The sequence below is a fragment of the Protopterus annectens genome, chromosome 13.part0, assembly GCF_019279795.1.
Source record: "Protopterus annectens isolate FY-2018-M chromosome 13.part0, PAN1.0, whole genome shotgun sequence".
NCBI lineage: Eukaryota > Metazoa > Chordata > Ceratodontiformes > Protopteridae > Protopterus > Protopterus annectens.
This window is the reverse complement of record NC_056747.1, coordinates 634,505,783-634,529,229: the sequence shown is the minus strand read 5'-3', so window position 1 is coordinate 634,529,229 and position 23,447 is coordinate 634,505,783. Positions and strand designations below refer to the sequence as shown.

Sequence of the window (23,447 nt, the reverse complement as noted above, 5' to 3'; positions counted from 1 at the left end):
TACCCCACCAGCCACTTTATGGGTCACTGCCAAAACAGGAGGGAGAATCTCAAACATTGTAAAATGAACCAAGAACTTAAAACTGCCTAAAATTTTATTAACTGCCATTTTACAAATTACTTTTATATCAGTGTAGTGTTTAGATATGCATAGCTTCCTCACAGCCATATTTTAGCACTAATGAATGTATAAAGGCTAGCACAAAAACATGAATAAACTACTTAGAGGCATGCAGTTTCCTCCAGCAGCCATCTGGATGGTGTTTGCATTAAACCAAACGTCATTTGTACCATCAATGCCCTGTGGGGATATGAAGTGCTGCCTTCCTCTATGTTGTTTATTCTTAGAATATTACAAACACGTCGTGTTAGACAAAAGCATTGCTTAAACAGCCTTGTATGCTACTCTAGAAGAAAGATCCTGAAAATGCTTTAACACACAAATGTCATTAAGCTTCTCAACCATTTTTAAGTGTTTGCGCAGAATGGGTACAGGATGAAGAACCTAAGCTGCACACCATTATTAAAAAGCATAAAGTGCTCCCCTTTTCCTGTCCCCCTCTCCCCCTCTCCCCCACTTCTCACTGCTAACTTTGACTGCTGGGTCCTGTCTTTTCAAGTGGTAATATTTCTAGACACAAGCCAGGAGTTTTCACTCTCTTCCCATCTCTTCTTTTCCAGAAGACTGGCAAGACAGTAATTACATATCCCTCTTCCCATTAGCCAGGAAGGCATTCAGCTGTATATACCCACACTGAAGCCTGAAAACCCTCCACAACAGTAAGCTACTAGCCGACTGCCTGGAGAAGGGATGCAGTACTCTCCTGTCCAAAGAACAGAATGCTTGTTCTTTGCGATATAGTTTAAGCTATCAAGAAGAGCTGAATCTCAATATTTACATGCTACACCTTTCTGTTTAATAACTATGAGTTAAATATACTCAAATCTCAAATGTCCCTATGCGATAAAAATTCTTACTGACCTATTCTCTAGAAAGATAGAGATACATAGTCTGTGAACAGCTTGTGCAAAGCTGGTACCATCAAAGGATACATGAGATTTTGGGACTTAATAAAAGGTCTCCTTCCTCACTGACAGCCTTCTGTTCCCCAGAGTGACCCAGTGAAAACTGCAGTGCTCTCTTGATAAATATTTCCATCTGAAACAGCATCTCCTGTCTCATTCCTAGTTTTTCTTTGTTTATTACTTTGTTAATGAGATTCACAGGTCTGGTTTCGCTCATAAAACCAGCACCAGGAAGGAGCTTTCAAAGCTGGAATCTGATCATAAATCCTTTCCACTGGGGGGTCTATAACACCTCCTGTGAGTGAAGACCTCTCCAATCCACTGTGGCACTATAACTTTAAGTTACCTGCACTCCCGCATAGTCAGCCTCATCTTTCAAACACAGTGCTATGCTAGGGATACATGGAGCAAAGTACAGACAAAATAACAAAATTGTCATGATTATATTTTTTGAGTATCGTGATTTTTTTCTTTCTCCTCAACTAACGACACACATATAGTTTTTGCGACATCTAAGATTTTAAACATTAGTAACTTACATAGATGGCTACGTAAAGGGTAACCCATACTTCAGGCTAAATACAATCATTAACTAGCAAAAATATTATGTTGCTAGTATGAAAATATATACCATCATAAATTCTAAATGAGTAGCGTTGTATGCTGTGACCTCACTGTTAACAAAAGCATGTAATCCTGAAGTTATCAGAAGTTACAAACCATCAGAAATGTACATTAGCATAAGGAAGGTGGGCAATGATCATGGAAGGTCACCACTTACAAATTTTCCACAACCAGATGACAGAATATGTTCCTAAGTTCAACTGTCGTATAGAATACTGGTTTAAAATGCACTTGATTGCGTTAACCCCATATTGCTGTCTTCTGCTTCTCATATATATACTGTATATTTTATATATATATATATATATATATATATATATATATATATATATATATTTTTTTTTTTTTCATATATATGTATATATTTGTATATACATATATACATGTATAAATGTGTGTGTGTGTGTATATATATATATATATATATATATATATATATATGCAAGATTGCTTTTGAAATAAGTTGATGACTAGCGTGAGTTGATAAGTTGACTGTAAAAAAATCTTATTCCATAATTCTCAAAAGATGTTGTGCAATGAATTTGTTTAGCAACAAGCTTAAGATCAATTTTCCTGAGCAGTGTTATCTCCTCTTCTGGTATGCTCAACATAGAGGCTTTCAATCAGAACCAGATTAGACACTGCTCAACAGACCAGGTACAAGTCACCTCTAAGAAAAAGTATATGACCCTTCCTGAACCCTTTCTTAATAGTTTAGGTTTATCAACTCTACAATTTTTCATGTGGCTTGTAAACTATAAATCGCAGCACTGTATTTAATCTGTCAGATCAGAGCGGTACAGGGTGGTAGCAAATGGAACATAAATCAACAACTTTCACTTCAATTAAAATTCTGCATACTAGCACTTCAGCTCACATCTTCAAAATAGTGAGTTTTAATTAAAAAATTAAAGCTATTGCTTTTAAGCTCCACTTCCTCCCATTGTGTGTTACATTTGAATTTTTATTTTTTGGATGATAGTGTAAGAAAGATACACAGTGGAACAGTGATCACAGTGGCGTGATAAGCTGTGCCCTTTATAGGCTACAAAACATGTTTTTCTGCCTTTGCAGGCACACTATGCTCAAAGAAGTTAACTGTTGCCTACCATTAGCTGTACATATTTAATAGTTCTGGCACCAAAAGAAATAACATCTGAACCCCAAATGTGGTGTTCAAAAAAGTATAAAGAAAAACAAACAGCACATCTCAATCAAAAGTACTTTGGCCCTACACATTGTTATAATTATATGAATTTTTCCAATAATTAAGAAACTTCATCACTAAATTAAAAGTCTTGGAGATATACAGTGTAGCAAGAAAAGAAATGCCATTAATGACCAGGATGCCTTATGGAAGGACATTACCTGTGATAAAAACAAAAGCAAGGAATGTGTCAGTACAAGAGAAATACTATCAACAAAAACTTGCACTTTTCTAGTGACTGACATTCCTGTCGATATTTTTTTACCGTACATCACCATGCAAGGATTCTTCTACTCATAACTATAAAAAACTTGTGATGCTCTGCATCTGTCACACTTTCGTCTCAGCTATTACATATAGCTCTAATTTGTGCCTTAATCTTTGTTGCAATACTGTCTTATTGAGATACAAGATCAGTGCTGTCTTTTATGGCAGAGGCTGTGTCAAAATCAAATCATCAGCCCCCCTTTTCCCATTTTTTCTACATCGTCGAGGTATCGTGTTAACTGTTGCCAACTCTCTCAATTCTGTGCCTCCTCAACCACCCCTCACGGATACTTGAAGCTGTTTACCTGTTCCACTATCTTCCCTTCTAGCTCTATTCTCAGCTTCTTCTGATTTCCCCAATTTGCTGAAATTACCACCATCTTATCTGTGCTTAGTTTCATCCCATGTGCCTTCAGATTTGCATTCCATTCTCCTATCCTTTAGTGAAGTTCTAACTCAGAGTCTGCCTGTACTGCTATATCATCTGCATACAGTAGCTTTGTTGATCTGTCCCCTCCAACCTGTTTGCTAATGTAGTCCATCACCAGTATGAACAGCAGTGGGCTCAGGGCTGAACCCTGATGTAAACACCCACTCCCACTGGGAACCCCTCTGTGAGGCCAAACACTGTTCGTACTTGAGTCACTGGGTCCTTGTACATAGCCTGCACTAATTCGACCAAAGTTTTCGGGACTTCAAACCACCGGAGCACTGCCTAGAATAGCTTTCTTGGGACCTTGTCATATGCTCTGTCCAAGTCTAGGAATGTAGTCACACAACCAAATGCTGGAAATCAACACTACAAAAAACACCAATCGTTGAGCAAAAACTTTATATAGAGCAAAGCTTTCGGGCAAAACCCTTTTTCAATACTAACACAAAACGTTTTTGCTCAATGATTGGTGTTTCAAGGCTAGGAATGCCCAGTTGGACTCTGTCCTCATTTCTGGCTTTTTCTCAAGTATCTGTCTCAATGCAAACATTGGGTCAATTGTGCTGCATCCTGATCTGAATCAGAACTGTTCATCTCCCATCTTGCATTCTACTACTCTGCATATCAGTTTATCAATCACTCTCTCCAGAACTTTCATGCAGTGTGGTAGGAGTTTGATGCCTCTGTACTGCCCACAGTTCTGGATGTCCCCTTTGTTCTTGTACACTGGCACAAGTATGCCTATTTTCCAGTCATCTGGGACATGCCTTTCTCTCCACACTGCTATTAGTAACCTCAGGAGCCATTTCTCCCCTATCTCACCCAGCATCTTTATCATATCTGCTGTCACCTCATCTGAGCCTGCTGCTTTCCCTGACTTCATCTTCCTTAGTGCTGTTCTTATTTCTTCCAAGGTGGGCTCCTCCTCTTCTTTAATTGTAGGCTGTTTCTGGGGCAGTACAGCTTCTGTGGGGTTTTCTTCATTCTGAAGCTGCTGAAAATACTTCTTCCATCTGCCTTTGATGTCCTGTGGACTGGTAAGCAGGTTGTTGCTGGCATCCCTTATGAAGGGTGTCTGACTATCTTCTTTATCTGTTTTTGCCTTGCAACCTGATATAGTTTTCTTTGTGCCCCTTATTGAGTCACTTTCCAGAAGTTGGTAGAGTGCCTCCAATGCCCTATTCTTTGCTATTGCAACTTCTTTCTTAGCTTCTTTGTCAGCCAACTTGTAGTCCTTCCTAGCCTGGCCAGTCTTTTCTATCTCCCATTTCTTCCTGCACGCCTCCTTTCTTTTCATGACTTCCTGGACTTCTGCATTCCACCACCAGCTTTCCTTATGTACCTTATTTCCATACTTGGCTTGGCCACATATCTTTTCTCTAGTCCTAACACATGCTGTTTTTAAGCGCTGCCACTCCTCTTCAACTCCATCTATTTCCTCCTCTTCTTGGGTATTTTCTCTCCAGTCAACTTCCATGTCTTCAGCCTGGTCTTTGTTGACCTTAGAGCCTTCTCTGACCACTGCTTGCAGCTGGTTGTGGCAACTAATAGTTTATGCTGTGGGCCGACTGTTTCACTGGGGATGACTTTGCAATCATGGATTCTACCTCAGTCCTTTTTCCTTACTAGGAGGAAGTCTACCCAAGTTGCATGTTGGCTACTTTTGTATGTGATCTTGTGACTCTCTCTCTTTCTGAGCCATGTGTTGGCTACTATCAAGCTATTTGCCAGAGAGAAGCCTAGAATGGCTTCTCCTTCTTTATTCCTGTTACCCCACCCATGTGGACCCAGGCAGTCCTCAGATCCTGTTCAGTCTGTCCTGATATGTGCATTCAAGTCACCCATTATCAACACTAATTCATGTTGTCCTGTTTTATCTAGTAGGTCCTGCAACTGATGTCTGAATGCATTCTTTTCCTCACTATCACAACTCTGCTGTGGAGCATATGCTGAGATTATGAATACTGCCTTATCATCACACTGGAGTCGGATTGCCAAGAGCCTGTCATTAATTCTGATGATATCCCTCACTGCCTTCTGAAGCCTCTCTCACCACACTTCCTACACCATTTCTAGCCTGTCCCCCACCTGAGTAGTAGAGTCTGTATCCCAAGCCAAGTGGCTTTGCTGCACTGCCCTTCCATCTAGTCTCTTGGATACATAGGATGTCCAGCCTCCTCCGTATCATCATGTCATCCATTTCCATGCTGCATCCTGTCAGTAAACCTACATTAAGCATAGCAATTCTCAGTTCATGTTTGGCTGGTTGGTTGGTTTTACGTCCAGCTTTCACTCAACAGAGCTATCCCAGGTAAACCAGGCGGGGCAACTAGACAATGGCCAGCCAGTAGCTTATTGGCCCAGGGCTGCTGGGCTTTATGGCGGGCACACAGTGGCCAACAGGGACACACATACCCCTCCCACCGTTAGCAAGGGTCCCTGGCATGGGTGAGAGTAGGCCGGGTCCTCAACCCACTTATCACCAGTAACTACCCATGCCCATTTTTTGGCGACATTAGTCAAGATGACAGAATCACCCAGAGCCATATTTTACATCGAGTGGCTAGCCCTGTCACGGCATGCAGTCTGTGATCAGTATTCTACTATCTTGAGGATACTGCGCACCACAGTAGATGCCCAAAGCGGTTGGTCTGTACAACTCTTCCCCTATAGGGCACCATGTAGAGTCTGTGCAGACGGCTATACCACTCCAGTTAGTAAATGCATGCACGTTAAACAAAAGAAATTGATGGATTCCTACATAACGTGGTAGAGGCTAAGCAAGTTTTCTGCCGTCTTTTACAGCATAGGCTGCACCAGAAAACTCTTAATGATAAAGACATCTATCCTGTTATTAAATGCATGCTGAATCAATTAAATTAATATTCCCAGATTCTGTGGTAGAGGTCTGGCATAGGGAGAATTAGTGTAAATGAGACAGGCACAGAAGACACCTCAGTGACAGAAAGAAAAAAGTAGCATAACAAATTTAGACAGTTGTACTTCTCCACATGTTTGCCAAACGTGACATTTGAATTCAAGCATGGTGTCGGTGAGTGCTACCAATTGGAAACAACAACAGAAAACTAATTATTAAAAAGACAGTCTTTCCAAGTCATCTCTGAAACACCTGTATCCAAGTAGGCTTATCTGGGTAACAAATGTACAAAGTCAGGAATAACCTCCTCTCTCTTTGTCTCTCTCTCGCTCTCTTCCTTTCCTGTTTTCCTATAAAGATTACATAGCTGTATCTCCTGGGAGGCACAGGTGGTACATGGGACTGAAGTAAAATGAAAGTTTGCCAGATACTGTAAAATGCACAAAAGTATCTTATGTGAAGCCATCCCAACAAACAGTACAATGACTGAATCATAACATGATTTTTGTAGACCTAAGAAAGTATATACTCAACCAGAATAGTGACAGCTGCCCCAATACTTTCAGTATAGAATCTCCGCAATATGCAACCTGCAAACTCAAAGGGCCTTGCAAGTCCAAAATAACATATCAGAGGCCCCAAAGCCCAGCATACCCATGTTACTACAGTCACTAAAACTCCAGAGGCCCTGATGCACATCTGTAACAGACCTTAGAGTTCCAGAGATTCTGCAGCTCCACATTAATACATGCAACTATATGCCTCAGAGGCCATGTAAAGCCACATAGCTGCAGCCACAGCACCAAACAGCAGCAACAAACATAGCTCCCAAAGACCCTATAACCCACCACTACCACAACCAGCACAAGTTACAAAGGTTCTACAATACAACTTCAACACAAGAAAGAAACACATCTCAAAGGCCATGCAGTACCAAATAATCACAGCCAGCAAGAGCCATAATGGCCCTGCAATAACAAATGACCACAGCTATTAATGATCCCAGTGACCCTGCAACACAACTACAATCAGCACAAGTTTTAAAGGCTGTATAATATGAATTCAGCATAAGAAAGAAGCATGTCTCAAAGGCCCAGCAATACCAAATGACTACAGCCAGTATGAGTCCTGATGGCCCCGCAATACTAAACCATCACAATCAGCATGGGTTTCAAAAATCCTGCAGTACCCCAACTGACAAAAGTCTCAAAGGGCATAAAACAGCAAATGACTACAGCCAGCACAATCCCCTATGGCCCTGCAACACCAAACTTCCACAGCCAGTAATGGTCCCAATGACCCTGTAACACAGCATAACCACAATTAGCACAAGTCAATGACTTTGCAACACCATTCTACTACAAGTAGCACAGGTACAAAAGACCCTGCAATACCAATGACCACAGTCAGTATAGACTCCCTGCAACCTTAAACAACTATAACCTGCATGCATTCCAAAAACCTTGCAACACCACAGCTAGCAGAGATCTCAAAGGCCATAAAACAACAAATGACCACAGCCAGCACAGGCTTCAAAGTCCATGTGACACCACCACAACCAGCATAGTAACCAAAGGCCATGCAACACCAGATGGCCAAAAGCCAGAAAGTACAGTTTTGTACCTACCATAAATGTAGATGTCTGATAGATATGCAACTGCAGTCATAACATATGGGTTGTCCTGCCTCAGGCAGCCCTCGGTCGGCCGGATTCCAAAGTCTGGGTCCGACGTCGGCTGATGTCGCATTTCTCTCCGACGTCAGAGCGGCTGGAGTATATATAAGCATCAGCCGACGCCAGCTTCTTCAGTGTTTCTTGCCCCAGATGCCAGGTGCCCTCCAAGGAAGGCTATAATCAAATTGGAAAACAATAATAGGTTTCCATACAAATAAATAAGCAATAAACAGATACACCATAACAGATATCCCCAGCTAAGGATAACAGGGAGAAGAGTGGACCCAAGGCATAGAGGGGAAGGAGGGAGGGAAAACCCGACTGCAGTTGCATATCTATCGGACATCTACATTTATGGTAGGTACAAAACTGTACTATGTCCTTCAAGAATGCAACTGCAGTCATAACATATGGGTTGAATACCATAGCTTAGCTGGGGGAGGTGGTATGCTCTAAGAAAGGGATGGAGTAGCTATCAATCCCTGCAGGACTGCCGAAGCAAAGCCTGCTCTGGATCTGGAATATAAAGGGAGATTGTAGTGTTTGGAAAATGTATGCATGGAGCTCCATGTAGCAGCTTCTAGAATGTCTTTTGTAGGCACCCCTCTTAAGAATGCTGTAGAGGTGGCTGTAGCTGTGGTGGAGTGTGGTCTGACATTGGCTGGCACACTCTTTCCATGAAAGGAATAACAGAATCTGATGCAATGTCCAATCCATTTTGAAATTGTCTGTTTGGAAATTGCTTTTCCTTGTACTCCAGGGGTGTAGGCTACAAAAAGCTGATCAGACTTCCTACTGGTCTTGGTTCTGTCTAGGTAGTAGCGAAGTTGCCTGTGTATGTCCAAGGTATGTAACAGTCTTTCCCCTTTGTTCTCAGGATTGGGAAAGAAAGTAGGCAGGTGAATTGCTTGATTTAAAGAAACCCTAGATACCACTTTTGGTAGAAAGGTAGGGTTGGTTCGTAAGGAGACCCTGTCTCTGTGAAAAGTTATGAACGGTGGTATTGCCATTAGGGCCTGTAATTCCGAAACCGTTCTTGCTGAGGTAATGGCCAGCAGGAAAGCTGTCTTCCAGGAAAGAAATTGTAAATCCACAGAAGCTGCTGGCTCGAAGGGAGGTAGAGTCAATTTTTCTAGGACAAAACTGAGATCCCAAGCTGGTACTGGTGCCTTTCTTGGGGGCTTTATATTCTTGATTCCTCTAAGAAATTGCCTTAACAAAGGATGTGAAAACACAGGTGGATCAGTGTTGTATCTAGCTGAGATAGCTGAAGCATGGATTTTTATGGAAGAGTATGAGAGTCCGTTATGTAGCATATCTGCCAAGTATTCCAGAATGAGTGGAATGCTCAAAAGTGATGCATCATGACCCTTGTTGGTATTTCAAATGCTGAATCTCTTCCATTTGGCTGAGTAAGCCTTTCTGGTGGATGGTCTGCGGGCTTCTGTTAGTATCCACTGAACTTCCTTGGAGAGAGGTAAATTGAGGTTATTTATGGGATCTCCCAAGCTGTTAGCTGTAGCGTCTGGATGTTGGGATGAACTGTCCTGAAGTTGTGTTGAGTCAAAAGTTGGGGCCATTGGGGAAGGGCCCACGTTTTGTTGTGACATATGCTCCGTAGTAGTGGGTACCAGTGTTGTCTTGGCCAGTCTGGAGCTATTAGAATCCCCTTCGGCTGCTCTGCTTTGATCTTTAGTAACACTGTGGTCATCAGTGGCAGAGGTGGAAATGCATAGATTATTAGAGAGCTCCAGTTGAATGAGAGAGCATCTATTTTCCATGTTTGTGGATGATATGTCCTTGAGCAGAACTTTTGTAGGTGATGATTGAGGTGGGAGGCAAATAGGTCTACGTCCGGCCTGCCCCATGTCGAGGTGAGTCGTATAAAGATGTCTGGATGTAACCTTCATTCGTGGGGGTCTAGGAAATTCCTGCTTAGGCTGTCCACCAGAACATTGTCTTTGCCTGGAACAAACTGGGATTGTAACTGTATGTTTAAACTCAGTGATTTTTCCCAAAGATTCATTGTCAGTCTGCAAAGGGGGTAAGAATGAGTGCCCCCCTGCTTGTTTATGTACCACATCACAGTGGTGTTGTCTGTCCGTATTAGTAGGTGGCCTTGTTGAAGTTGTTGTCCGAAGGCCTCAATGGCATGCATTACTGCCAGCATTTCTTTTTGGTTGATATGCAGATGTGTTTCCTTTGGAGACCATTGTCCTTGAATACATCTGCCCTCCATGTGCGCCCCCCATCCAAGGTCTGAGGCGTCTGTGGTCATGGTCTGTGTTATCTGAGGTTTTTTGAATGACATACCTGTGTTTGACTGGCTTACTGTGGCCCACCGTAGAAATTCCTTTTGAAGACATGGAATGAGCGGTATAGTTGCTTCTAGGTTGTTGCTGTGTTGAGACCATAAGCTTTTTAGGTACCATTGAAGCTTTCTCATGTGTAGTCTTGCTAGTGGAACCAGGAGAATGCAGGATGCCATGTAACCCAGGGCCTGTAGGAATCTCCTTGCAGTCATCTGGGTGAGTTTTGCTAAACTTTTGAAGTAATGAGTTAACTTCTTTGCTTGTCTTCTGTCAGGTAAGCCATTTGAGAGGCTGTGTCTAGTTTGGCTCCTAAGAAGGTTATTTGCTGGGATGGCTGAAGTCTTGACTTTTGAAAGTTGACTGTGTATCCCAGAGCCTGTAGCAAGTGTATGACATAATTCAAGTTTTTTGTCAAGGTTAGTTTGTTGTCCGCTTGTATGAGGCAATCGTCCAGGTACGGGTAGATTTGAATCCCTGGAGCCTGCAATGAGCAATTACTGATGCCAGGCATTTTGTGAATACTCTGGGTGCAGTAGATAAGCCAAATGGCAATGCTGAGAATTGATAATGCTCTGGCCCTGCAAGAAATCTGAGGTATCTTCTGCAACTGTGTCTGATAGGGACATGCAGGTATGCCTCCTTGAGGTCCAGAGTAATCAGCCAAGACCCCTTGCCCAGCATGGGAAGGAGTTGCTGTAGAGTCAGCATTTTGAACTTTGGTACTATGAGAAAAGTGTTTAAAGCGGACAAATCCAGTATTGGTCTCCATTGAGTTTCTTTTCTTGGAACAAGGAACAGTCTTGAATAAAACCCTGACCTTGTTCTTGTAGTGGAACTTTTTCTATTGCTTTGATCTGAGCAAGCAGAGAAATTTGTTTGATAGCCTCTGTCCTCTGATTTTGTGGAAGGTTTGGCATGCCCTGTTTTCTTGGCAAGGTATGAAAATGGAACCTGTAACCGTGGTCTATAATGTCCAAAATCCATTTGTCTTTTGTCAGTTTGTGCCAATTGTTTGAAAACAAAGATAATTTTCCGCCCAAGGGAGCTTCTGTTTGCTCCTTGGTCAGCGGAACTAGAGGAAAGTCATTGAGATTGTCCCTGTGGGGCAGGAGAAACCCGTGTCACCTCTCTGGTTTGCTGGTTGCCATTGTCGTCCCCTGTAGGATCCTCTGTATTGCCCTCTTCCTCGGGCACGCCTGTTTTTGCCCCTTTGAAATCTTTCAGGATTAGGAAAGGACCAGTTTTTAGAAGGCCAGTTCCTGCTGAATCTGGATGGCTGGACCTGGAGGAAATCTTTGACTGTCTGAACTGACTTGGCTTTTTCCTCAATGGACTTTAACACATCTTTAGCATTAGCACCAAAGAGCTTGTTCTTTTCCAAGGGTGCATCAAGAAGTTTTGCCTTAACATGATCTGGTAAAGGTTGTTCTTTTAACCATGCATGTCTACGAATGACCGCCCCCGTCATAGCTGCCCTACATGAAGCTTCCAATGCATCATATCCACACTGTAGAAAGTGATTGCTAACCTGCTGAGAATTATGAACAGCCTCTTGCAAAGACTTCTATCTAAAGGTTCAGGAGAGGCCATTTTTTTCTGTAAATCATCTAACAGGAAATCCTGATATTGAAACATGTGAAAGAGACAATTGAGAGCTGTCATAGATAAAGTAGTGGAGGTGTAAACCTTCTTCCCCCATCTCTCTAAGGACCTTGCTTCCCTGTCGGAAGGCAAAGGATTTTTGGAGGTGGTAGCTGAAACCCCTTTAGGCCCCTGGGAAATAGTTTCTAAATCAACAGCATGGGCCCTAAAGAAATGAGAATGGGTTTCTGGGACCCTATAGTATCTGTCAGGCTTGACAGGAGCAGGAGGAAGAGTATCAGGGGTAACACTGGAGTCAGAGTATAGATCATCCAAAACATCAAGCACAGGAGGTATAGCTAAGGGTCTGTGCTGGGGTTTTTTAAGGAATGTTCGAAGGCGCTTTCTGGAATCTGAATATTCCTGGCCTTGCCACTGAAAATGCTCCCTCATGGAATGCAGAACTTCCCCAAAAGAAATATCCTCAGGAGGAGAGGCCGAGGGAATGGAGTCCTCTGCATCTGAATCCTCATAGGTCTGGAAGGGCTCTTCCTGGCTTTCGGAGTGAACAGAGTCCTCAGAATCTTCATCTGAAGAAAGAGGGTCAGAGGGTTCAACCCTGGGCCTCTTATCAGGAGGAGGCTGGGATCCTCTCAGGATGGGCCTGGGAACCTCTGATCAGGGAAATTAAATCTGCGGCCAAAGACATGATTTGAGTATCAGGAGTGGGCTGAGGTAAAGTTTTAGCAGTAAGATGCTTGGTCTTGCTGGCTGCCTTAGCACGTGTGTAGGCCTTGATAGACATGGACATGGGAGGCCTAGCCGCTCCACGTGCAGGAGTGACCTTATCAACAGCAATGGTCTCGGGCATTTCCTCGGTTTCAGTATCCAGAGGAAAATCAATAACTGGCGTCGGAGTGGACTCCGGTATCAGAGGTATCGGTAATGCGGTGTCTTCGGTTCGAAGCGGTGGAATAACCGCCTCAGAGGGAACCGGGGCACTCGCGGTAAGTTTTGGAGTGGTGTCAGTGGAAGACGCGGGCCAAGGATGTCGGTCCCGGTCTTTTCGTTTCTTAGGAGTATGCGTTGTCGGTTGTTCCGACGGCATTGTATAATCAAATTTTTCGCCGAAAAAGTCTTCAGCGAACTCCGCCCGGCGCCTGAGAGTGCGCTTATTGAAGCGAGCACAGGCGGCACAGGCCGAGACGTCGTGGTCTGGGCCAAGGCAAGGGAGGCAGTAAGAATGGAAATCCTTATGAGGTATTTGTTTACCACAAGACAAACAATTATTTACTTTTTCAGTAATTTCTGACATCGGCTGAGGCAAGAAAAGGTCCCCAATGGGGTACTTAGCTTTTTTGATGACTTCGGTTTCGAAGAATACAGGAGCTGACCGACCGGCACTTGCGAACTGCTTCTGCTTCGGGAACCGAGCGGCAAGAAAGACTGAAGAAGATTGGGTCAGCTGATGCTTATATACTCCAGCCGCTCTGACGTCGGAGAGAAATGCGACATCAGCCGATGTCGGACCCAGACTTTGGAATCCGGCCGACCGAGGGCTGCCTGAGGCAGGACAACCCATATGTTATGACTGCAGTTGCATTCTTGAAGGACATCAGACTACTTCAGCCAGCATAGGCCCTAGAGGCCCTGCAACACAATACCACTACAGCCAGCATAGGCCCTAGAGCCCCTGCAACACCATACCACTACAGCCAGCATAGGCCCCAGAATCCTTACACCATATTATTACAGCCAGCCTAGGTCCCAGAGGCCATATAACACTATTCCACTACAGCCAGCTTAGACCACAGAGGCCCTGCAACACCATACTACCAAGGCCAGTACAGGCCCCATAGGCCCTGCAAGACCATACTACAGCCAACATAGGTTTCTGAGGCCGGCAACACCATACGACTACTACAGTCGGCATAGGTCCCAAGGACCTATTTACACCCTACTACTACAACCACCAAATGTCCCAGAGGCCCTATAACACCATACCACTACAGCCACAACAGGCCCCAGAGGTCCTGCAACACAATACTGCTACAGCCAGTAGAGGGTGAAAGACTCTATAACAACATACTACTACTACAGCCAGAATAGTCCCCAGACATCCTGCAACACCATAACACCACAGCAGCATAGAACCCCAGAGGCCCTGCAACAACAGAATACTAACATCCAGCATAGGTCCCAGGGTCCTATAATAGCCTATTACTACAGCCACCACAGGTCCCAGAGGCCCCTATAACACCTCACTACTATAGCCAGCATAAGCCCCAGAGGCTCTACAACACCATACAACTACCACAATCAGTGAAGTTCTTAAAGGGCACTCCAACACCACATCATCAAAGGTCCCAAAGCTGTAGCAGCAGCAGCACCATACTACCACAGCAGCACAATCCTCAAATGCCTTACAAGTTTACAGTAGCACATATAACACTAGAAATCTCAGAGAATCTGCAGCACCAAACCACAATGTGCCAGAGCAGCCCCAAAACACAACACTCTCACAGGTCTTAAAGAATTTGTAGTGCATACTACCACAGCCAGTGAAGGTGTTACAGGCTGTAGCAGCCACAGAGACTTTGCAAAACAACACTATCATAGGCCCCAGAGACAATCACAGCCCCTACAGGATATGCAACAGCACCACATTTTTGTATCCAGTACATATTGTCAAGGCTTTACAATGCCCAGCTGATACAAGACACAAAGACCCTACACCACCACACTACCCAAGTCAGGATAGGTCCTAAAGGTTCTACAGCACCACAGCATCAGTGAATGCAAAGGACTCAGAGAGCCTGCAAACTGCTCTACCATGGCTAACACAAGCAAAGTGGCCCTGCATTATTATATTACCAGAGCAAGCCCAGGCCTCAGAAGCCATTCAACAACATAAACACAAGAGTGAGCAAATGCCTCAGAGACCATGCAATATCTTAAATACCACAGTCAGCGCAGACCCTCAGAGACCTAGTAACACCATTCTACTATATTCAGTACAAGTCACAGAGGCTCTGTGACATGACACTACAAAAACCAGCATAAACTCTAGAAGCAATGTTCACTCAGAAATGTGCCTGAAGTATAGAGTATACTCTAGGTAGCAGAAACACAGACAATGGACATGTCTATAGCATCTCTGAGCATCTCTCAGGGATGCTTTGAAAGCAAGTATACCTTAAGCTTAGACATGGCCACAGAATTCCCTCCTGGCCTACCGTAAAAAGAAAACAATGCAATGACCAAACTGAATAGAAACATGAGACTCCATCTGTGGGAACTTCTAAAATCGTTAATGCAAAGCACAGAATACATATCAGCCCTGTTTAGATCTGATGAATGCAGCATGATTTCCTCCAAATTAATATGCTCAAGCAAATCATCCGGAAGACTGTTAGACTAATAATAAATTTACTCCATCAAATCCACACAAATGAACAACTGAATAAAAACCAATGTGAAGCTGGAAACAAATCACTGATTGCCACACCAAATAGTTAGTTAAATGCTTTCATTCAATTTATTCCAACGAACTTCTTCAGAACTATGTAGTTCTGAAGAAGTTCATTGGAATAAATCAAATGAAAGTAGTTAACTATTTGGTGTGGCAGTCAGTGGTTTGTTTCCAGCTTCACATTTGTTTTTATTAATAATAAATTCAGATTCAATATGAAAAAAATTAGGGTTCATGCCCTACGATTAGCAATTTTTAAGTGCTCATACCAGATACCTTATAATGCTTGAAAATGGTTTAAGAAACGACGATAATTAAAATGCTTTCCAAGAAAGAATTTAGAAGACAATGTTGTTTCAAAAGAATATAGTTAAGAGAGTTTGGCCGTTTTTAAAACAAAACCCGAACACATGGTAACATACATTTTTTTGTGTGTTCCCGATCCCAATGATGTTACCTCCTGGCTCCTCTGCCTTTGTGCAACTGGCCCATTTGTTCCAGCAGAATGGGTGCTCAGTATTTACAGATGAGTTAAGAGTTGTACAGCCCACTCTCTTCTGCTCAGGAATCCCCATCAGACCTCCTTCTCTGGTGTGAGTTGGGTAGAAGGGAGCAGGCTAACTTACTTGTCTTGGGGAGTAAGCTAACATCCTTATGGGAGCCACGCCCTTCTTCCTTTGGCAGCTCTTACAATCTCACAATAATTACATCCTGAGTGGAAGAGTTCAGAAACTAGTTTCCCTTCGGATACTTAGTGCAAATGTACTAGGGTAGGATGAGCTCATTCTGCTCACAACCCCACTAAGTGATCACTTGGTGTTCCTATTACATGTGTCACCCATGTGTTCAGCCAGACCTGTCCCTCTCCAGAATGTAAGAGCTGGCAATGAGCTCTCACTCTCATCCACCCTAGTCAGCTCTTACAGGCACCCAAGCTGCTAGTGGAACTCAGGTCACCTGCAACATAGTCATGGCTTTATCCCTCTATTCCATGGAGCTTGCTCAAATTTGGTAGAGGTTTTTGCTCACCATTTAAGTAGTTCTGTGACATTTGTGGAATAATGTTATCTTTCGGTCATCTGTATTTGAGTGAATTGTATTCTGTTAGACCACCTAACACTATGGTCATGTCCCTTCTTCACCCTCTATAGCTATGTACACATCTCTCCGCCTTTCCCTCTGACATTCAGAACACAACCACCACCTGCCTTTGCTGTAGCTGTGTATGCATCATAGTTTTCAGAACACAGTGACCATGTTAAACCTCATGCTGTGGTATTTTCATATAGTTCACCCTGTTTGGTCCTTTCTCAAACAATTTTTGCCTCCTAAACCAGTTTCCTGGCAATACCATGGTGACCTAATCTGTTTTTAAAATGCTTCCATGCTAACTATTGGTGGAAAGTTAGTAGATTATGTCAGCTAATGCATGGTTTGGAGGGTAGATTTAAAAAATAAATGATACCTGCACTATTCATTTCACAGATTATACATTATCATAACATCAGCCAACTCAGTTACAGGCATCTCATTTTTGTTACTGACAGGTAAACACATTTGGGGCAAATCTTATGGGCAGATGAATGGGGTCACTTACAGAACCATTAGCTGCCTTTCTCACTAAATACCGTCAACCACTATTACAGTTTGTTAGGGGAAGAATTCAAGATACAACCCAGTTTCTACAGATTATTATGGGTATGCAGTTGGATCCAAACTGGCTAATGTGTACATTGGATGTGACTGCCCTTTACACTAATATTCCCCATTGGGCTAGCTTGGGGGTGATTCAATATTGGTTAGATAAGGTAAATTTATATTCACCAGGTTTTAACAAATTACTTGTTTGCTTGACCGAACATGTTTTAACCAAAAATATTTCCACGATAAATGTTATTGGCAGGTGAAGGGGACTTCCATGGCAGCTTCGTTTGCTCAGATTTATGCTGACCTCTTTATGGGTTTTGTTCAGGAACAACTCATATATGATGCTAGTCACAATTTGTACCTTGATGAAAATATTTGGAGGCGTTATTTGGATGATTGCTGAATTGTGTGGAGGGGTGATGATGTTTACGTACAAGAATTTGCTCAGTACCTTAATGAGAACAAGTGGGGGATCCAGTTCACGTTGAATTTTCATATTGATCAAATTACGCTTTTGGACGTAAGCATTACTAGGGAAGTAGATCATACTTTGAGGACTGAGGTCTTCAAGAAACATCCCCAGTATAACACACTAGTTCACACTAGCAGCCGCGACATATCATCCGCTATATTCCCAAGTCTCAATTTCTCAGGATCAGACGCATCTGTTCGTCTGACAACTTATATGATCAAAACCAACAAGACTTGATAGAGAGGTTTCTCAATAGGGGATATGATATCAATAACATCAGTATGGCTAGTCATTTTGCATCTCAACAACCTAGATCAACTTTGTTAAAATACAAACATCAACAAATGAATGATCAACAGTGGCCCGAACGTATTGTAACTACTTTTGGGTGTAATATTAATACCCTTAGAAGGATTATTGACCAACATTCGGACATACTTTTGTCACATCATAGATTATTGTAGTTTTTATCTCCCAAATGCTTATATTCTTACCAACGGGGTCCTACTTTGAGCACTTATTTTAATCATTATAAACACAGGATTCCATCCAATATACATCAACTCTCATTGTTTGGGAATAAATTGGTCGGGTGCATTCCCTGTGGTCATTATACTGCATGTAGCCATGTACTGAAGAATAAACAATTTACCAGTAAAAATACATCTAAGGTGTATGACATCTGGTGCTTTGGTAACTGCAGCACCGATTGGGTCATATATTGCCACTTGCCCTTGTTCTGCTTTTTATGTGGAGCAGACCTCCAGGTCACTTAGGATCCGGATATCCGAACATCTTAGTGACATTAGGAATAAAAGAGTGTCTAATTCTTTACATACTGTAACTCATACCACTGCTCAGTTTAAATTCATTATAATTGATCGGGTTATAGGCAATAGGCTGAACAAGACAGGTTGGCATTCTATTTTAAATAAAAAAGAATCCAGTTGGATCATTAGGTTGGGGGGGGGGGGTGTTTAAACCTGGCTTAAATGAGCAACTTTAATTATCCAATGACGAGCTTCTTTTCTGATAGTTGGAATATTTAAGCACATTATGTTTCTTTGGCTTTTGTTATTGTACTGAGGAAGGCATATTCTTATCGAAACCAGTTTGCTTGTATTATATGGTGCTTTAATACACCATTTGCTGGAGTTGCCACAATAAAATTCAAGATCAACACTCATTTGGTGCCGGATGTTTTGTTTGAATTTTCCGGTCTTTGGGTCCGTGCACCTGCCATACTTGTGGTTCATCTTGTTGGTCAGATGAATGGTGTCCCAACTAGGCAACAAATGTAACCCAACAAAAGAAATGGCGTTCACAATCATGCTGCTAAGTGTTATCCACTAAGTGCAGTCTCACAGAACAGATGAACAGAGACCAATATGACATTGTAAACGAGGAAAAATTTACTGTTTTACTGGGGTACATCATTTTGATTTTTTTGCCTACTATATTATTCCAACTTTGTGGACACAGCCAGATTGGAATACTTTATTTGTGAACTACACATCTGCCAGCTTTTCACCTGTCATACTTTTAGTTTGGTGAAATTTAAGTAGTTAGTAGCAAACTTCTCAAAATCTTCTGATAAGAGTGCACCAAATAAACCTACAGTCTTTCAAGAAATTCCAGTGAACAGTCATACTGTAAACCAGACACAAAACAAAAGTCACGTGTGACGCAAAGCATGTAATGCATTATGTTCCCCAAGGCATATGAGCTGAATAAAACATACAACGATTACAATGCATCCAACCAATGCTTCAGAATTCTAGGCATGCACTGCACAGTGCAACAAGGTGTCCTATGGGAGAGGGATTTATTCAGCTCTCCGTTGCTTTGGCATGACAAACTCCAAAGGCAGTTTACACAATATGGGCACTGTAAAAACAGCAGCACTGCAAAAGCACTAACTTACAACTGTATAATCAGAGCTGTAGTTCTCCAGCAAGCAAGCAATCCCTCGGTAACAGCTTGTAAAATATCAAAATACTTTTACGGTAGTAGCATGATATTAGGTTGTGACATAAATGAACATGCTTTTTGCAAACGTAATGACAGCACAAAGTAGCAACTTAAAAACCTGTTGCTAACTTTAAAAGAAAAACATTTTTTGTAAGTTTGCAAACTGTCATTACATGATCATAATCACTTATACACAGCACACATCACCTACAGTTACCTAAAAAAGAGCAATCTGACAGTTTATAAGCTGTCTAAAGTTTTTTTTTTTTTTAAACGGTAGCATATGGCAAACAGCACCCCAAAAGGTTAACAGCCGATGTAGGCTGCTGTCCACCCCCATCCTTCTTCCTACAACTCTGTGTAAATTACATGCCATTCTGGTGATGGTGGGCTATTAATCAATACGCTCAGTACTTATTCTTCCACCTCATAGGGCACGCCTTCTCCTTGCCACACACCAACACACTGCACCTTATGTCAGGCAGTCATCTTTACTCACCTCTCCTGCAACAAAAAACAACAATGGCGCCTCTTCATCCTTTGCTTTGTACTTGGCAATGATCTTTTCTGCTAAAGGCTGAATCATCTGTTTTGCAGCGTCAAGCTCCCCTACTTCCTCGGAATCTAAAAAACAAGGGAAGGTTTAGTTTTCTCCTGTTTTTAGGAATGTAGAAATGATAATATGTAAACAGTCACAGGAAACACAAGATACCTGGTCATATGCACCTTTAACTAGAGACACTTAAAAGTTCTTGCCACTCTTTGGAAACACTTAATAGTGCTCATCTCCCAAGCTGAAAAAAGCCCTATACTATAACCCTGGTGCAAATTTATTCAACCCATTCAATCAAGTCAAGCTAGCCTTTCACAACCTGTCATTTTGCCTAATGTTTCAAAGAGAGGAGTTCACTGTATATATGCCATGTCAGAAATACTACTCAGACGTGTGGCAAAAGACATTTTTGTTGACTTCCATTTGCATCTCAAGGGGTGAAATGCCCTTCCTCCACAGTATGGCCAGACTTGAAAAGCAAATTCTGTTCTTGCCACCTCTTGTACCAATACGTATCACAACCTCTAAGTGAGACAGCCTTGCTTCACAGCTTCCATTGTAAAATTCAGCTTCTATAAAAAGGATCACATTTCCTCTAATGGCCAACTGCAAGAATGCTACAAATTATTAAAAACCCATGCTTGTTGGAAGAAACTGATTACATGAAAACTTGGAATACAAAGGTTTATTGTTGTAGCAAAATGTTTATGCCTGATTACATGAAAACTTGGAATACAAAGGTTTATTGTAGCAAAATGTTAATTCCCGCTTACTTTTTTAGGGAGGGAGAAAAAAAAGTATTTTCATTTTTTTTCTTTCTTTTTGCCACTGGGTGTGGACATCTTCAAGCATGGTGGATTCTGTATGATTCAACTTACTTGTAAAAGTCTGTCACTTCTGCCTTGCTACAACAGCCCCCAAAACACATAAGCATACTTTGTAAGAAAACACCACCATGCAAAGAGGAAATGCAGACTTTTGGGGAAGACAAGGCTCACCCAGCCTCTTCATAAACCAGACTATGAGCCTGTCTGGAGATCCTGGGTGACCACAATCTTTTCTATTTTCAAGTTGTTTTGCTTCTCTTTCTTCCAGACCATCCTATTAATTAACCCCCTGGCTGCACCAATAAATCATACGTTTCCCTTTACCTACCTAGGATTAGCATTTCACATCACTCTACTGGATGGATGTCTTCCTCATGGAAAAGAATACCTTTCAGTAATGTCGATTTTTTCCTCCTTACTGTTTTTCCCAGTAACCTCTTCCCAGGCCAGCTGCTAAAGATCATGGCATGGCTACCGCACAGGTAACTTTTTTTATTGCTTTTTGTTCTAATTTCTGTCTTCCATAGAAAACATTCATGCGCAGGTGTTCAGGGCACTCAGTGTGAGGATTACATTCTCATTGATGAACCAGCTCCTTGGGGAGCCCCCCCACCCCCATTTGTTAAGTATGCAGCACTCATAAGGTCTTTAGTGTCCAAAAGCAATGCATTAATGGGTGGTGTGTCTCTGTGATATGCTTCTCCCCCTCCCAAGGACAGGTGAGAAGACGAAGTTTCTTTACTCTTCTTTCTTGCAGACTAGCTGATTTATAGTGTCCAGGCCACTAATAAACACAGGTCAGCTAAGTCATAATCAGAGCTCAATCACACTATGCTACAGACCCATCTTACATTACCTGACACTCCAAGCTGGGGAGAAGAGCTCAGCACTGGTAAGCAGTCATTAATGGAGGCAGAAGTTTTTAGCTTTATTGGCCTAGCCTTCCTCATGAAGCTGTGGCACAACTACAGCTTGGCCAATGCCAAGTGCTCATCCTTGGTCCTTCATGTTGCATGCCATATATAACTTCCACCAGAAAGTGCAGACACTGAACCCGACTCGGTGGTCTGTCCTTCCCTTCCCTGAGGATAGATGATCCACACTGGGCATTCGTTTCTATCCTCCTTCACTAGTTCTCCCAACACATGGGGCACTAGTCAATCCCATGTTATCTGGGTCACAGTCAGAGGTTTATCACTTTGTGTCAAAGCCAGCATGGCTCAATATTATTTTACTATAAGAGTAAGTGTTATCACAGTCCAAATGCTCCTGTTACTAATAAAATAAATAAATAATCCAAAAGATAAGTACAGGAGCAAACCAAGGCTGGCAACGAAAATCTGATTTTCATTGCCAGCCTTGGTTTGCTCCTGTACTTATCTTTTGGATTATCAATATTATTTTAACCTGCTACATTCCATCCTGAGAAGTATTTGCTGTCTGTCCCGTTAACATTCTTGTTTTTTCAGTCTGCTATCTTCCTACTCACTGTCCCTCCACTGATTCTTCAAATGACTCCCCTCTCATTTTTCCACATTTCTGTGTTTTAATTGTGCCTTCAAGCACTATGTAGAGTCTCACAAAGCTCAAGAATGCATTTTGTTTTGGTATTCCTACTTCTTTAGGGTAAGTATATTATCTTCCACGCATTACCTTCATGTTGAAAGGTACAGACCTTGCAACATCTTAGTTGTCTTCCGACAGACTGCCTTCATTCTATAATGCAAAAAGATGCCCTCAGAGCTACACAGATCACTCCAGGTAGCACTTCACCAGATGTCTGTGCAAAGCAGTATTACCTTTGTGTTTTCCACTTTTAATGTTTCATCTTGTGCATGTTACAGTCTGTCATGCTTCCTGACTATTTTTTGTATTGTTTGCCACTTTCAGATTGCCAAAAATTAAAACCCCAAGTCATTTTCTACACCCCACCCTATACTACATATATTTCTACTATATTTTTGCTTCTCTGTGGTACTACAGTGTACTGTCTTGCTCTACAGCTAACACAACATTAAACCCGGTCTTTTCAAAAATCTTCTCCTCTTTCGATAGGCATATTACTTACTAAATTTACTACAGTCTTTTATGTCACCTGCAAAAAGGCACACTTCCTTGCATCACCTCTACAGTTTCTGTTCTAAAGACATCACACATTAACCACCATCAGATACTCTTTTCCAGGACCAACACTTGATCCACTGACAGATACGTTTGGGGCTCAAGCCCCACTAAAGATTAATGACCTAATGCCATAACACCTCAGAGTAACTACTGTTCTGCTAACAAATTAGCCATTAGTGTCTTAAATGGGGCCCCCTTAAAATTCACTCTGTTTACAGTGACTGCTTCATGTCAACTTGTTTGTTAAATAGGTCATTACCCTGGAACCTGGTCAAGACTGGGTTATTCATTTAACCACCTTTTGGGCAGGGCATCATCACCTGTTTTGCCAAAACCCGGGAAGGTGGCATCCATTGCAACTTTTGTAACCCAGTCAAAA

At 42.2% G+C, this 23,447-nt stretch overlaps 1 protein-coding gene across 2 annotated transcripts in view; it reads right to left on the bottom strand.

The window, feature by feature from the left end:
- NXN (nucleoredoxin) overlaps nt 1-23,447 on the bottom strand; it is a 1,413,319-nt gene that overhangs the window by 88,322 nt on the left and 1,301,550 nt on the right. For both annotated transcript variants that reach the window (XM_044054313.1, XM_044054314.1), the window contains one exon: nt 20,064-20,188. In XM_044054313.1, the coding sequence (XP_043910248.1) occupies nt 20,064-20,188 (125 nt within the window). The remainder of the gene's footprint in view (nt 1-20,063; nt 20,189-23,447) is intronic.